The 14,781-nt window shown below is 43.6% G+C and overlaps 4 protein-coding genes across 4 annotated transcripts; 1 reads left to right on the top strand and 3 right to left on the bottom strand.

The window, feature by feature from the left end:
- Positions 1–4,857: 4,857 nt before the first annotated feature.
- Positions 4,858–6,083, top strand: PHALS_15032 (uncharacterized protein). Its single transcript, XM_036407323.1, has one exon. The coding sequence runs from the start codon at positions 5,466–5,468 to the stop codon at positions 5,877–5,879; it is 414 nt and encodes a 137-aa protein (XP_036263034.1). The 5' UTR covers positions 4,858–5,465; the 3' UTR covers positions 5,880–6,083.
- A 621-nt stretch (positions 6,084–6,704) lies between these two features.
- Positions 6,705–8,159, bottom strand: PHALS_04605 (aspartyl aminopeptidase; the record flags this gene model as incomplete). Its single annotated transcript, XM_024722450.1, has 1 exon — positions 6,705–8,159. One exon carries the CDS (start codon positions 8,157–8,159, stop codon positions 6,705–6,707), a length of 1,455 nt encoding a protein of 484 aa, XP_024573525.1.
- A 1,545-nt stretch (positions 8,160–9,704) lies between these two features.
- On the bottom strand, positions 9,705–11,180 carry PHALS_04606 (mitochondrial 3-hydroxyisobutyryl-hydrolase; the record flags this gene model as incomplete). The annotated part of the gene is made up of 4 exons (XM_024722451.1): positions 9,705–10,046; positions 10,114–10,193; positions 10,262–10,487; positions 10,557–11,180. The coding sequence occupies 4 exons, from the start codon at positions 11,178–11,180 to the stop codon at positions 9,705–9,707; spliced, it is 1,272 nt and encodes a 423-aa protein (XP_024573526.1).
- Positions 11,181–13,083: 1,903 nt separating this feature from the next.
- PHALS_04607 (uncharacterized protein) lies at positions 13,084–13,323 on the bottom strand (the record flags this gene model as incomplete). The annotated part of the gene is made up of 2 exons (XM_024722452.1): positions 13,084–13,182; positions 13,249–13,323. The coding sequence occupies 2 exons, from the start codon at positions 13,321–13,323 to the stop codon at positions 13,084–13,086; spliced, it is 174 nt and encodes a 57-aa protein (XP_024573527.1).
- Between the last annotated feature and the right edge of the window lie 1,458 nt (positions 13,324–14,781).

The following is a 14,781-nucleotide window of genomic DNA, read 5'->3' on the forward strand; positions in this document are numbered from 1 at the left end:
GCTTCCTTTTAAAATCCAAAACTGACTTTTATTTATTTTTATATGCGGCAAAGCCGCCTAATTTTAAATGTATAGATTTTATTAAATATATATAGTAAAATCTAAATACATGAATAAGTACTGGCTACCCAGCTCACAGACCGTATTCTTGTTTGGGTGCCATCACACCATGCCCATCTCGTGTGATCCCCTCCTGTTACCAAGGTACGTGCAACCCCGTTACACCAGCCACATACTGACTTCTTGTTTAAATGTAGCTTTGGTCACACCATCTTGTGGGATCCACACCCTTCATAGTAGGGCACGTGGTATGAAAGGTGTGGGTCGACAGCAATTCCTCTGCGCATGTAGTTCAGCATCGCATTCCGCTATATTATTCGACTATGAAATACCGAGGCTAGTGCAAAGCATCTCCGAAGAAGGTCGTCTGAATCTTGCTACAAAATGCGGATCGCGATCTTGAAAAATGGCCACGTTTGCGAAATACTTTTTAAGATCCAGCTTGGCTGTGTCGAAATAGTAAATCTGATAGCTGCAAGATGGGCCGTCTTACTCACACGACTCACAAAGACCACAATGCCTTTGGAAAGATAGGAATATCCATGCTGGTTGACAAGCCACATTCTACCAAAGTGACAGACTAAATATAGAAGCTGACGCATGCGGCGAGGGGGAACCGTTGATACCTCCACATGCGCACATATTAGCTTGCCCGCATACACATGTTGGAAAATGTACGAGCGCGCTGATCACAACTGTCCCTCAAACACAATACACACGCTTGTGCGACGAGAAAACGATTATCGAAGTTGAGACAAGAGGACACCCCCCACTTGAAGGAAGTATAACGACTTAAGGACCTGAAGGCAAAATTGCAATTAAAGTTAAATGAGTTAATAGTTCTTGAGCCTAAATATAAAACACCCGTAGGGCTCCTAGAGGCTCTCCAAATAAAACCCTGGGCTATTTTAAGCCTGATTGATACAACAAGGGTGAACTGAGACTGAAGTCCATGCTTGAACTTATAGAAAATCCTGGGTGGTTGGAGCATGAACTTTGAAAAACTTGAAGCTGAACTTCCGTGAAAAGTTTCTATTGACGCACGCTTGGTTAGTGTATATCTTATATTTTTGTGATTTGCAACGCTAAGCCATGACCACAGACTTGCCCAGTCCTTCGGTAGGAGTGATTAGAAGTAGGTTCAATTCTCACCGCGGTCAAATGGAATGCAATTTATCATTGTGATTTGGTGTTCGGGATTTGACAGGACTAGTCTTCGTCACACGCTAACCACGCGATAAGTTTTTATAGTACATGTGAATCGGTGTAGTGACTAGCCAATATTGCATTAAGTAATGACTGTAAATGACCAAAGGCTTACAGCACTTTCCAAATGTAACTCCTTCTTTGTTTCACCACTCCGATAAAAGCGCAGCTTGAATTATTCTACACATTCAATTTTATTTATTGCCAGCAGAAGTGACTGTCTTAAGCCACCCACTTCAAATGACAGAGATATGTTGGGTTTGTTAAAAGTCCAAATAAGTAGAAAATAGCATATTGTATCGCATCGAATGTTTGTGACTTCATATAAGGTATCACTTGTGACAAGTGGAGACACCAAACTGTAATTCTATTGTTGTAAATTCTCACAATGCACGCAGAAGGCACATATATATACTGTCCCGTAATGGCTAAATGTAGCCCTTACAAGGCTTACTCTTTTTTTGGTGGCAATTCCTTGGGCTTTCATGTGATCAGTACACTATTCGGCACTCGAATTATTATTCTGAGACGTGAAGTGTCATTTGGTCCATTGCTGTCATGTAGCAAGCCTTGCGATACGAATTAGTGATACAACATGCAACAGAGCGCTTTGATATGGCGGGATCTAAGTTTTTAGATTTTTCGCCATTGAAAATGTTCATGAACTCAATGCATGCTACGACTGACCCGTACGCTATACGTATTGCTGTACCAGGTGGCGGCATCGCAATATATCATGCGACAATTTATAGTCGAAGCAACGCAAAAGTGAAGCCGCCATCACATTAAATTAACTCGGCTTAACTTTGCCTCAAAAGTAGACTCGGCAAAGAAGGATAATCATTTCGCCATTCTTTTGGCGACGACGTACTTTATCTCAAGTATCTTTAGTCAAAAAAAAGAGTATTTTTTGCCGTTTTAGCTGATGGACTCAGCCAGTTACGCCTATCTGCCCATCTACTTGGGGCAGTGTACGGCCTATTGCAAAAGCCAAAGCATCACAGACGACACGGAACGGTCGGTTTGGATTTGAAAGTGCCGTAATCGAGGCACTTGAGAAAGTTACCATCACAGCTCCAAATCGCCGTTTCCTACACCTCTTTAAAGGGGTTTGGTGAGGAGCCGTGCCATGTAGGTATTATTTGCATTGTACGTGTACAAGTAGTTGATAGCTTCGAGCTAATTACTCCATAACTTCTTGAACAGACGCGCGAGGCAATATTAAATGGCCTGTATCGTAGCGAATTTCACCCGCAGATCCTGGTTCCCGATATTGCAATCCATTGAGAAACTTTTGTCGCTACAGATCCGCAGATATTTATACTGTTAATAGAGCGTATGAGGAGCATATCTTCAATCACTACTTGCAAATATTTTATGTAGTTTTTTGCTTTCCAATTCCGAACTATGGACGAATATTGTCGAAATCGGTTTGTGCCTATCCACGATGCTGCCTAAACAACTGCGTCACTAGATGATCGGACATCACTAGTGCATTAGACAGCCCTGGGCAATTTTGCGCATTTTTCTCGCAGTAATCACTGTAGTAAGGGGGGCACTTAACTTTTATTTATCAGCAATCCATAATAGCCATCATTTGATCGAAGGCGGTGATTGTCGCGTGATGCGACATTGGGTTTGAATAAATAAGGTAATTACATGACGTATGGAGATAGCACGCGAGATGAATTTCCGTCACCACGTCTTGAGGCTCCAGCAACAAAAAGAAACTGTCGAATTTAGACAAAATTATTATCCCACAGCTCTGCGAGTGTGCACAATGACAAATTCATCTATAAGTGAATGGCGACCTCAGTTCTGCAAAACCGAGCCATATTGGTGACTTAGTCGTCTTGCAATTCCTTGCACATTAAATCAAAGGGATAAAATCTTTACCGGAGGTCTTACGACCTTTAGGGCTATACTAGTCAATTCTTGAACAAATGAATAATCTGTATCATTGCATTTCCCTGGATTTTCATGCTTCGCACGGTGACCCAGCACATGGTAGTATTGCCTAAGCAGTGCCGTCGCATCATAAACATTTAGGACATCTTGCTTTTCTCAAGGGTTTGGCCATTTTATTCGCGACAAAAAGTCACACTTCATCTCTGCCGACTCTCACATGGGAGATTGCGACACAAAGTCACTTCTTCCGACCAGTGATACAATATAGGAGCTGAGGCATGTATTAGTCCTTTCTTGTCACGATAGAGAGCCACGTTAAACACCACGATCGACAACCCTCTTTCGTCTCAGCCTCGGCTCACTGCCGCCTCTGTCTCCCAAACTCTGCTCGAGCACAAAATTAATATTAAGAGTAATTTCGGACAAATATATGCTCTGAACAAAATCATCACAGCCTTCTGCCCGCCCCAAAGGCACTCTTGGCTACTGAAAGAGGTAGGATCGTAACTTGCTGGAGATAAAACTGTTTTTTCTACTTTCAGTCGACCAATCGCAAGAAGTTGTCTAGCTACGCCATCCTAAGATAAGATAGTATCTCGATTCCGAGCCCAAGACAAGTCTACGTTTCAAATTGTATTTGAAGGTCTAACATAACCTTTGACACTCCATCATTAACCCCACATGATTTCTCGATTCCGGATTTAGGATATTCAAATTCTTCGTGTACTGTCTTTGTTTTCGACATTTATGCATTGTACGCAATTGCATGGCGCTTCTGAATCTTTAGCGCCTTCTACAGCTTCACAAACTTTAAGACGTTTACATCGACAATCCCGGGCTGTGAGCACCACCTCTTTTAGATAAAGTCGCTACCTTTACGGCTGAGTCCAATTGACCACGACCTTTTAGACTACAGTAGAACCTATTTGCTTTTCAGAATGCCCGGTTGCGCCTTATGGGACTTGACGGTTTCCTCTCAGGGCTCCTGGGAAGCTCTTTAGACCTTCCGACCCTCTCAGTCGAGAGCAAGAGAGCACGCAAGGGGAGATCTCGGTGTTAGCCGCACCTTTTCGAAGACCGTCTATGAAGATAGCAATTCTTGCCATGCGACCTCCCAGCTTGGAGCAAGGCCAAATCCACGGCCACTTCAGCTTTTCTCATCCAAATGAAGATTCCTTTTGTCACGGTCCTCAACCCTAGACGCTCGACACTAGTGGTCATACGATAATATCCTTCTGCCCATACATTGGGGATGGGTTGAGGCACTCCTGAACGCACATTTTCAAAAACGAGAGAGCGAATGTAGGCGAACGGTAACCCCTTCATGCCCAATGCCCGCCAGTTTCCTGATTTAATCAGGCCCGACTTATTTATAGCCGCTCTATTCGTTTCAGGGACAGGTATTTTAGCATGTTATATCCTCGTTGAGGGCACAGTCTTTCCGCGGCTCGGTCGTGGGATTGACTACTAGTGATACCAAGAACAACGGGGTTGTTATATACTTTGCACAGAGGAGGCTTTAGCTTTCAAAATCCGACGTAATGAATGCATAGAGGATGGGTTTGTGTGCTCTACCAATCCAAGAGTCTCTACAGAATTCAACACATTTTTCGCCATATCAATACCAGATCATTGGCGATTTACTATCCCTCTGATAGGACCAAATCCCGGTAATTAGGAATATCTGCAATTACACCAAATTAATAACAATTGTACTAAATGTCCAAGGCTCTAAAACAGCCTCGTTGTATGGAAGTTAAGAGTACGAATAAAAAAAGTCTGCCATCCTGCATCTAGTACATTGACATCAAAGCAACTTGTATCCAACAAGCAGCGCGCATTTTTCACCACGTCCGGTACATTCTCTCATTATCGCCATGAAGGAGATTTTCTTGCACAACGGATACTCACCATCGCTGTCCCTCTGATGAAGTGTTGATCCTGCACCCATACAAATTACAGGACTGAAACTTGCCTCTCGCATCCATTACATAGGTCAAGCGCTCTCATTTACTGAATTTTATTGTTCAATCAACACGCAATTCGAGACAACCTCTCGCTGATCATATGGTTTGACGGGTCGGGATATCGCCATAGTGATCCTATAAGTGACCACGCGTGCGAATCAAGCGACTGAAAAGTAAGCTTCTGATCCTCGTTGTATATGTACGCATGCTTAATTAGTTCAAGCCAAAGAAGCTGCGGCAACATTATCATGGCCAAGTTATCATGAGTGCATTAAGAACGCACGGGTACTGACTTTGCACGTTTTGCAACAAAAAAATTGATCAATGCAGGATCTCCACGCAGAATCATTATATTCGCTCTTTGCTCCTCTTTGTTTTCGACTAGCTACGTTCCACCGGCCTTGCGGACGATCGGTATGTGGTTGGGCCCAGTCCGTTTTACTCGCTGTTCCGGCTTGCATGTTATCTTTCACGATTGATCGTTTTCTGAAGAATGACATAGCCATGGAACGCGGTGTGACTGATAACGTCTACTGCATAGCGTTCAAAGTCCTTGTTATCATCAAGCTTTCCCAACTTGGAGTATCCATGTACTTGCAAGATAGTAGGCTTTTTCTGTGGAATCGCGGTAACGTGGTTGCATCAAAAAGCAGATATTTCTGTACTTGGCCACATCGAATCTATGACTGCATTTGCACTGTCACCATGTATCCTACTCTCTTCGTCAATGCGACGTGACGCACACTCGAGAGCTTCCACCATCGCAGCGATAGTACAACAACTTTAAGCAGGTATCGTCAAGAATACTTTAATAGAACGCTGATACAGGATGTGGGGAATCTCCTATCGCAACGCTGAAGCCTATCCAAAATCAGCCTTAATTTAAAAATAGAAATTGCAAATAATACATTACATAAAAAGACGTTATGAATGACTACTCGCATAGAGTCACGTTCCGGCTGATGATATACTTTCAAAGACTGCAAAAATCCTGGGTCGCTTGATACAGTCCGCACCATGCTATTTTTAAAGTAAAACTGTGTTCTTTTTGCGATAGATAAACATTATGTCTGCGAATGTGATGTAATGGATCATAAACTTCAAAACATAACTAAATCAAGCCGCGCAATTTTGAATAGTGATTTTTCAGTGATTTTGTGGCTTAGCCAACCCAATTTATACACACTACCTCAAGTTCGGCAGGTGTGACATTTGCAAATGCGTTTGCGGTTAGCGTCAGATACAACTGCGACCGTTAGTGCGGCTAATCAGTCTTTTTCAATGGACCAGCACACGTGAGCAATTCTACTTCAAGAGGAAATGTACATTTATTGATTAGTCTGTGCCGATTACTCAAATATCATATAATGCTAAATTTCATGGAGAGGAAATACATTTGATGGTTCTGACATCAGCACTTGAAAAAAAAACTGATTTAGCTAAAACGAACGTACGACATATCTGTCGTATATTACAGAAACTGATGGTGTAGCGAGCGGTAACAAGAACTCAGGTACATGTAAACTCTCAACTCTATTTGTTGCCTACTTGAAATCGCAAAACTCAGTCGGTCTTAAGGCAACTGTCAAGAGAGGAAAACTCGGAATAAAACGCCCGAAACCAATCAAGCGTTTTAACCAAGTCTTCGGTGCCGCACATTTCGCGGATGCTGTGCATGCTTAACTGAGCTAGACCAACATCGATGGTTCGAATGCCTGTTCTGGTTGATAGCATAGGGCCAATAGTTGATCCACATCCGGCGTCCTGACGCACCACGAACTCTTGAATTTCTACATCATGGCGACGAGCAAGTTCCTTCATCAAAAAAGCGGATGTGCCGCTTGTAGCGTAACGTGCATTGGCATTGTGCTTGATCACAGGTCCACCATCCAAGATAGGGCGGTGATTCTGCTCGTGCTTATCACTATAATTTGGGTGCACGCCATGAGCCATGTCAGCTGAAACCAAAAACGACTTCCTAGCCGCAGCACCACAAAGCTCACCCTGGGCTACACGTTCCGCGACCGACTGTAAAAAGTTGGAGCCAGCACCCATCAGAGACTGTGATCCCACCTCTTCATTGTCAAACAAAGCGGCTACACGAATATTTTCGTCGTTTGCAAGATTATCCAACGATTCAATAAGCGCTTGTGTGGCAATCCACGAGCAGCATAGATTGTCCAGTCTGGGAGAAAAGATAAACTCATTGAGCGCACCACCAATATTTCCCCCTTGGGTGTCAAAGAGACACAGTTCAAAGTCGCAAATTTGGTCGATCTTGATATTCAATTCATTAGCGATGAGCTGCAATAGCACAGATGCGTGTTTCGACTTGGGTAGCCCCTTGCAATCAGTCGTTACCTCCAGCTCGGCACGAGCGGCAGAAGCAATCACGGGGCGTAAGTGAGTTTCTTTATTAAAGGAGAAGTTTTCTGCAGCTTTGTGGTCCAAGTGAATTGCGAGCGTTGGAATGCGCATAATAGGGCGGTTAACGAATAAGAGCTTGGACTGAAAGTTCGAGTCGCTCTCGCGTACTATAACCCGCCCCGCTAGACCCAGATCACGATCAAACCATGTGTGAAAGAGACCACCGCCATACGTTTCGACACCCACTTGCAGGTAGCCTTGCGACTCGATGTTGGAAGTGGGCTTAACCTTAAGACATGGGCTATCAGTGTGTGCGCCAATAACATGAAAGCCGTTTCCATGCTGATACTTTCCACCGACGGCAAAAGCTACCACGGCCGACTGATTGCGAGTGACATAATACTTTCCATTCGGTTTCACAGCTTCCTTCCATGAATCTTCCTCGCGAAGTTGTTTGAACCCGGCGGCCGACAGTGCTTGTACAGTCTCGTAAACGGCATGAAACGGGCTCGGGCTCCTGTTGATATATTGCAAAAGCGCATCTACTGTCTGCGAGGTGCGCGAGGACAGAGTCAACTTGGGCATGACGGAATTCAGAGTGATGGTGCGTGTTTGAAGATGCAAATCCGGAAATGAAGTTTTTTCGTACATTTTCTCAGTAGTATCATATTTGACAGGTTTATGTTTGTAGTCAACTGTAGTCAACAAGGAAGGTTCTCGTCATGCCGTTTCACTAGTCGCACGTAGGGATGAGATGGTACAACAGAATGTTACTGAATATAATTATGTCGTTACGAGCTTCTCTATTGGTCGCTCGCCAGACCGGAAGCAGAGTTGCGTGACCTTCCCAAAGAAGCATCATAATACTTTGTTCTTCCAGCTTAAAGCATTAATAAAACTATGCTATTTTAAATTGTTCATCATCAGTACGTACGGAGGAAAAGAAACTTCCAATCGGTGTTTTTCATAAATTATGCAACTAGTCGTTTCATACGCATTTGTTTTTACAGTCGCAGGCCATCGCGCGACCGTCTGTAGTCAGTATAGCTTTGACGTAGTTTTCACTCGCAATTACGTAATCGTGCTCTCAAAAAGCCCCTATATTCCAGTTGAGATACGCAATAAAATATGATAATACATAGTTTTGTATATCTTATGAGACAAGGTGAATGGGCGAATGTAACTTGAAATGTGATAAATGATGTCAAAAAAATGCATTTACATCAAAGTAAGTCTTCGATGTGATTCTTTTTCCATGATTTGTCTTCGCCAACACAATTTTTTCTGTCTTCCAGATTGTATTTTTCACAACACAGGAAAGAATTTAATTCATTTGATTGTTGGCAATCTCTGAAGTAGGATGAAAGTTGCAGCTATGAATGAATAATATGCTAACTTTTCCTTTCCAATTTCACTCGATTTTGACTGGATCAGTGTAGCACCATCTGTCCTTTTGTTGACGCAAGCTCCATACTGACGAATTCTCGAGGATTTAAAAGATCGCGGCGCTGGCGCCCCTTCTGGCTGGCATACTTGTTTCTTAGGATCTTCGCGTATTTTTATTGTTCTATCAGTTGCAGTGGTAGCACTGCGACGAAAATTGTTATGCCGAAATAAAGCATCCATCGTCCGCTACATAGTGTGTTCTGTCATGACAAAGCCATGAAGGTGAAAATGGAGTTATTGCCACTATTTATGTGACAGTGTTTAGCCGTTTTGTCTCCCAGAATGCAATGAGACAACGACGTCCTAACGCATCGGGATCGTAACTGAGTTTGATGAACCGGCGATCCACCGAGTTTGCTGAACTTAGCGCATTTTCCATTTCGCAGCTTGATTTCACAAGTCTTACATCAGAATCTGTAAACACGCACAAATGTCCAGATGAGAGAATATAGCTTGCCAGAATTGTATCGTCGAGCCTCTCAATTTCCAACCATCGAATTTAGCTCCACAATCTGCTTCCTTCCTGTGTGTTGACAAAAACTCCATCATACAATTTTTTTTTGACTCGGCCAGGACTTTCAAAGTTGCCCACAGGGTGCCTTTCGAATCGCGCTCCCCGATTCCCATACTATAAAAGAATATTTAGTAAACAACAGGTACAAAATTTATGGTTGCCATCTCAATCTAAAACTTAGACGTCCGCATATGCTGCATTTGTTTACTACTGACAAGCTGCTATGTAGATATGTTTTACTCTTTTTCCGTCGTTGCCGTAACTGATGGATACAAAATCAATTCTTGGTCTTTTTCGAGAGGCTTGAAAAATGCGTTCACTTCTTTTGCCGTTACTTTGGTGATGTCGCGCTTTGACCACTTTGGATTGCGATCTTTGTCCACAACAACTGAGCGTACACCTTCAAAAAAGTCTGGATTCTCCATCATTCTTGTAGCTATGCGGTATTCCATCTGAAAACACTCAGCATATGTCTTCCCAGCACCCTGCCGCATCTGCTCTAGCGTAACTTTTAGACTCAAAGGTGACATCTTTTTTAAGTTAGCAAGCGTCTCGTGAGACCACTCTGTGTTAAGCTTCTGCTTGTAGTTAAAAACGCAATCTCGATTAGTCTCTCGCTAGAATAAAGGCAAAGCTAAACCGCACCTCCAGGCGTCCGAAAATGCCCTCCAATGTGTCATTCTCATTGGAAGCACCAAAGACTTGTTCAACTGTCTCAAGATATCCTAAACCGATCGCAAGAAAAAATGTGATTTTTGCCTGGTAATAATATCGTTTTTTTGCATTAACTCACCAGGGTCAACTTCTTGAAATGCCTCGTCCGTCTCGAGCTCCGCTATAGCTTCGTGAATCATCTCATCCCGCTCCTCTTGGGGCACTTGGTCCTCAAATTCAAAACCTGTCAATTGATGCACCAATGTATCGTATTCACTCGTGGGAAGATAGTGGGTAGCGAGTCCCAAACCAATAACTTCATGGCCCTTGAGTCGCTCGCCAGTTAATGCGAGATATGTACCTAGCTGTATCCACAAATTACCCATAAATGTATCTCAACGGCCATTGCTCTTTCACCAGATTGCATCACTTACACCCTGACCCTTAAGCGCCTGCGATTTGGGAACATCAGCTACGTAATCTTCACCCTCTACTAGTCGACGTCCAAGACGGGGTAGTAGATAAGAGGCTCCGACGTCCGGGAAAAAGCCAATTGCAGTCTCTGGCATTGCAAATACCGTCTTCTCAGTGGCTACCACAAACTTGCCGTGCATTGAAAGCCCTACGCCGCCACCCATAGTAACGCCGTTAAGAAACGAAATGATGGGCTTCTCGGTGGTCGCTAAAAGATAGTTCAAGCGATACTCGTGGCGGAAAAAGTCGAGGGCGAAGTGACGTGTGGCCGGGTCTTTACCATTATCGGCCAGCGCGCGGATATCACCACCAGCGCAAAAAGCCTTACCACCATTACCAGAAAAAACGATAGCGTTGACCGTCTTGTTCGCCTCAAACTTGTGTAATCGATGCATCAGATGCAGCGCCATCGGGAGCGTCAACGCGTTAAGCTTTTCTGGCCGGTTAAACTGTACCGTGCGCACACCGGTGTCCTGACCATACACGATATCAGAGAAATCGGGTGCTTTGGTGGAGAGGAGTGCAACATTGCTCGAGCGCACGGGGCGCTGTAGCAGCCGAAGTCGCATCGCCATCAGACGCATGATTTACTCGACGGGAATCTCTATCTGAAATCCAGATGAAAGACGTGTGGTGCAAGTACTTATCATGAATTTTACTTTTAGGAAGTCCTTCAATAAAACAAAAAAATATTTGAATAAAAAGTAAAAAAATGGTTTACATTCTATTTTTTGAAAAAATTGAATCGGCATACAAATTATTGACTAATAGCTTTCCGTATGTAATGGTGCCAAACTGCAACGGGGTTGCCGTGCAGTTTATAATAAGGAATATTTGACTCGAAGAGTTCGCCTTTCTAAACGCACAGTAGTTAAATTTGTACACTCCATTCAGAGGCGGAGTAAAGAGCCTCTTTAGTACCTAGAACTGTAGATATATCTTATATTTCATGAGTGACATTAAGTTTCATTTGAGATAATTCTGGCCATTGTTGTTTTACCATGTTCAGTAACAAAACTTACGAAATTGTATGATGTTGGTCTCACAACTCATGTATCCCAAATACCTCTCATTTTCGAAGTCCCATCTTCCTCATCAGTAACAATGCTTTGGTGCAACTGAATCTGTACAATCACAAAAGTGTAATCATGCAGAACAGCACAAAAGTGTATTTGCACAATTGCATAAATGTGTAAGGTCACGCACACAACAGTATAGTGTATACCCCGTCATATCGTCCACACGAATATATGGACCACACTGATGCGCACACGTCCTTTGTCATATAGGATACTGCAGAAAAGGGAACGCACAACGAGCACCCCATGCTCTTAACTTCTTGCACCCAAATTACCTGCTCCTGCGGGCATATTCGCATCGGGTTCCCTCCGTCCGGTATACTATTGTAATGCTTTGCGAGCCTTACAAATATCGCAGTTCTTGCGGCCGTCGACCTTCATGCCCTACACACTAAGTAGACCGGGGTAATTATATATAAGAGCCGTCGTAGCGAATCTTCAAGCCTAATCAGCCCCCTGTTTCCTCGAGAGGCATACGGCAGAGCCATTTACTAAGCGGAAAAAGGCGATCCTAGATCTTGCTTGTCCTCTGTACGATTACGGGCTCGATGCCGGCGAAATGTGTGTCAGCACCTCTCTGCAGAGCAAACGACGACAAGCACCCTCGTCACAAATGAGCTGGATCTGGATCAGGGAGTCCAGTTTATCTATCGGCAAGTGCAAGCACGAAACGACCTTTCTTGACTAAATCACGTCGTGGGTAACATTTATACTTGCTTGATGCTGCTCGCCGCGCCGTGGAAAAGCCCTTACACGCCTTTGGCATGCAAAGCATTTGCTCAAGCTGAGAACGAAGCGAGCACCCATAAGAGGCTCCACGAGCACTTTCTGCCTCCACAGGGTACCACTTCTCAACAAAATATTTCCTGCGCTAGGAGCGGCAACGGTGAAAACTTCATAAATGCTCGAGACGTGCCCCACTTAATCCGCATACCGGGGGAAAAGGACAAGGAGCTTCGCCCATTTATCAGCCCTACAAGCCACATTCAGAGAATAAGATGTGTTGCTAAACTCGTGACCTTAAAAGTTCAACGCACGGTCGCGGACTTCAAGCGTGCCACTCATCATCTTAGGTTCTTGCCCTTAACAACCCCGATGATTTTATAAAACATATGTTACAGTTATTGGCCAAGTTTCGAACAGGGTCGAACCGTACTCGCTAAGATATGTGCACAACTCTGCATTTCTTGAGAGGAAAACATTACCGGGAAAAGACAAGCTAATAAGCAGCGGCAACAGCGCAATCTTGTCATAGTGGAATCTACATTTTCATGGGTTTTTGAATTGGGTTTATAACTTCATCAAATACTGAAAACAGCCCCAGAGAACCTGCCAGCTTACCTACAGCTCGACGAGAGGATAGGTCAACTCTTCCATATCAAACAATGCCGGCGACGAAACACCCCTGTTACATGTTCTCATCAGCTTTCTTGGGTGCGACGTCGGCTCTCATCGAGAGTTTCGGTGTCGATACAAATTTTGGATAGTTTTTTATGCGCTCAAAAATCTACGCTAACTGCTAGAGTACCAGCAGAGATGTACCACAGTATCGCTGCTGTGGAGCGGATGGCACCTTGATTCTAAGAATAATTTGGCGCTGCTTGTCCCAGCAGCGCGTCCACAGCCGACTGCTTCGTATAGGCGACATTGTGGCACGCATTTCACAAACATACATAGGGTTACGACCGTCCAACGTAGTGAGGTCGCAACTTAGTCTTAGATTACATGTGTCAGTAGATTACAAGCGTTTAGTTAATTTTTATATTACAATACAAAACTATAAGTGTTTCTTATGCTTTTAGCATCTGCATGTTTCTTTTGCTTATGCCGGCTCTCTCTCACATATTTTCACGCACTCGTTGCATCCACTCTGTTTCTTTATGAAATATCGATTATATATCAATGTGCGACTTATATCATATCAACCATGTAAACTTTATTAATGCCCCCACAAAAACGGCATTTACATGCAGAGGCTTGGTGCACCCAGCAAGAGCAGCTCAGGCCTGAGATGTCATAGACCTTGAGCTTCTCAATTTCGCCACTGCAGTTCGTACTTTCAGCGTGTTTGACTGCACAGCCACTTTGTGCAGAGAGTAGCTCAGCTACTAGAGATAGTGGATACGATGCTCCGTCTACAATTAAATTTTTCACATTCGACTGTCACGGAAGAGCGAGATAGTGGTATGGCTTCAGAGGGCCTACATAAATTACAGGATGTGCTCAAATCGCGTTGACATGTTGAGTGCATAACTCGGTCTGCTTCACGCTACGACTGTGAATTGTGTGATGTAGCGCGATCGCAACTTAGTCTTAGAGGCCGCAGATAAGTAGATTAGTTGCATACATCAAAGCATATTGTCCCACGATAGTTTTGTTTGGACTTTGGTATTTAATCGCTGCTTTAACCATCTTGGCTATTGCTTATAATGTCGCACACCCTGCGAAGCAACCATTAATTTTTTGCATACGTGTTTGAGTTTTCACCTTTCCCCGTCGGTATGCTTAATCGCACGAGCAGCCTGTAAGCATGTCAGTTGCAAACGTTCATTTAAAAGCGTAACACTAGCCATGTTATTCTTCGTACGCCACCATTCTTGATTTAAATGGTCCAGTCTCATCAGCGTCAACATTAATCTTGAAGTCGCACATTGTTGTAGATGCATGACAGCTTCCTGTAGGCATCATCACTCTTCACAATGAATTTTACTTTACTGCAGCTAGTGTTACCTATACGACACTGCCCTTTGGCCCTTCAGCCTGCTATTTACAGCTTCTCTGTATTTAGTCTTCGTGTAACGGGGTCACACGTACCCTGGTAACAAGGGTGTGTGTCACACGAGATGGGCATGGTGTGACTGCACCCAAATAAGTTACGGTACGTGGCTGGATAGCCAGTAGCTATTCATGTATTTAGAATCTACTATATATATTTGGGAAATTCTATACATTTAAAATTTGGCGGCTTTGCCGCAGATAGAAATACATAAAAGTCAGTTTTGAATTTTAAACGGAAGAGATAATTAGCCTTGGGTTAAGGCAATCATCACTTTTGGAGTAAGCGGATTGCGATCCGCTAAACTCGTACTTGTTCTAAGTATAGAAC

The sequence above is a fragment of the Plasmopara halstedii genome (assembly GCF_900000015.1).
Source record: "Plasmopara halstedii genome assembly, contig: Scaffold_262, whole genome shotgun sequence".
Lineage (NCBI taxonomy): Eukaryota > Oomycota > Peronosporomycetes > Peronosporales > Peronosporaceae > Plasmopara > Plasmopara halstedii.

What these genes read in the sequence shown, in the direction of transcription:
- PHALS_15032 (XM_036407323.1), top strand. Translation starts at nt 5,466, where the DNA reads ATGCAGGATCTCCACGCAGAATCATTATATTCGCTCTTTGCTCCTCTT.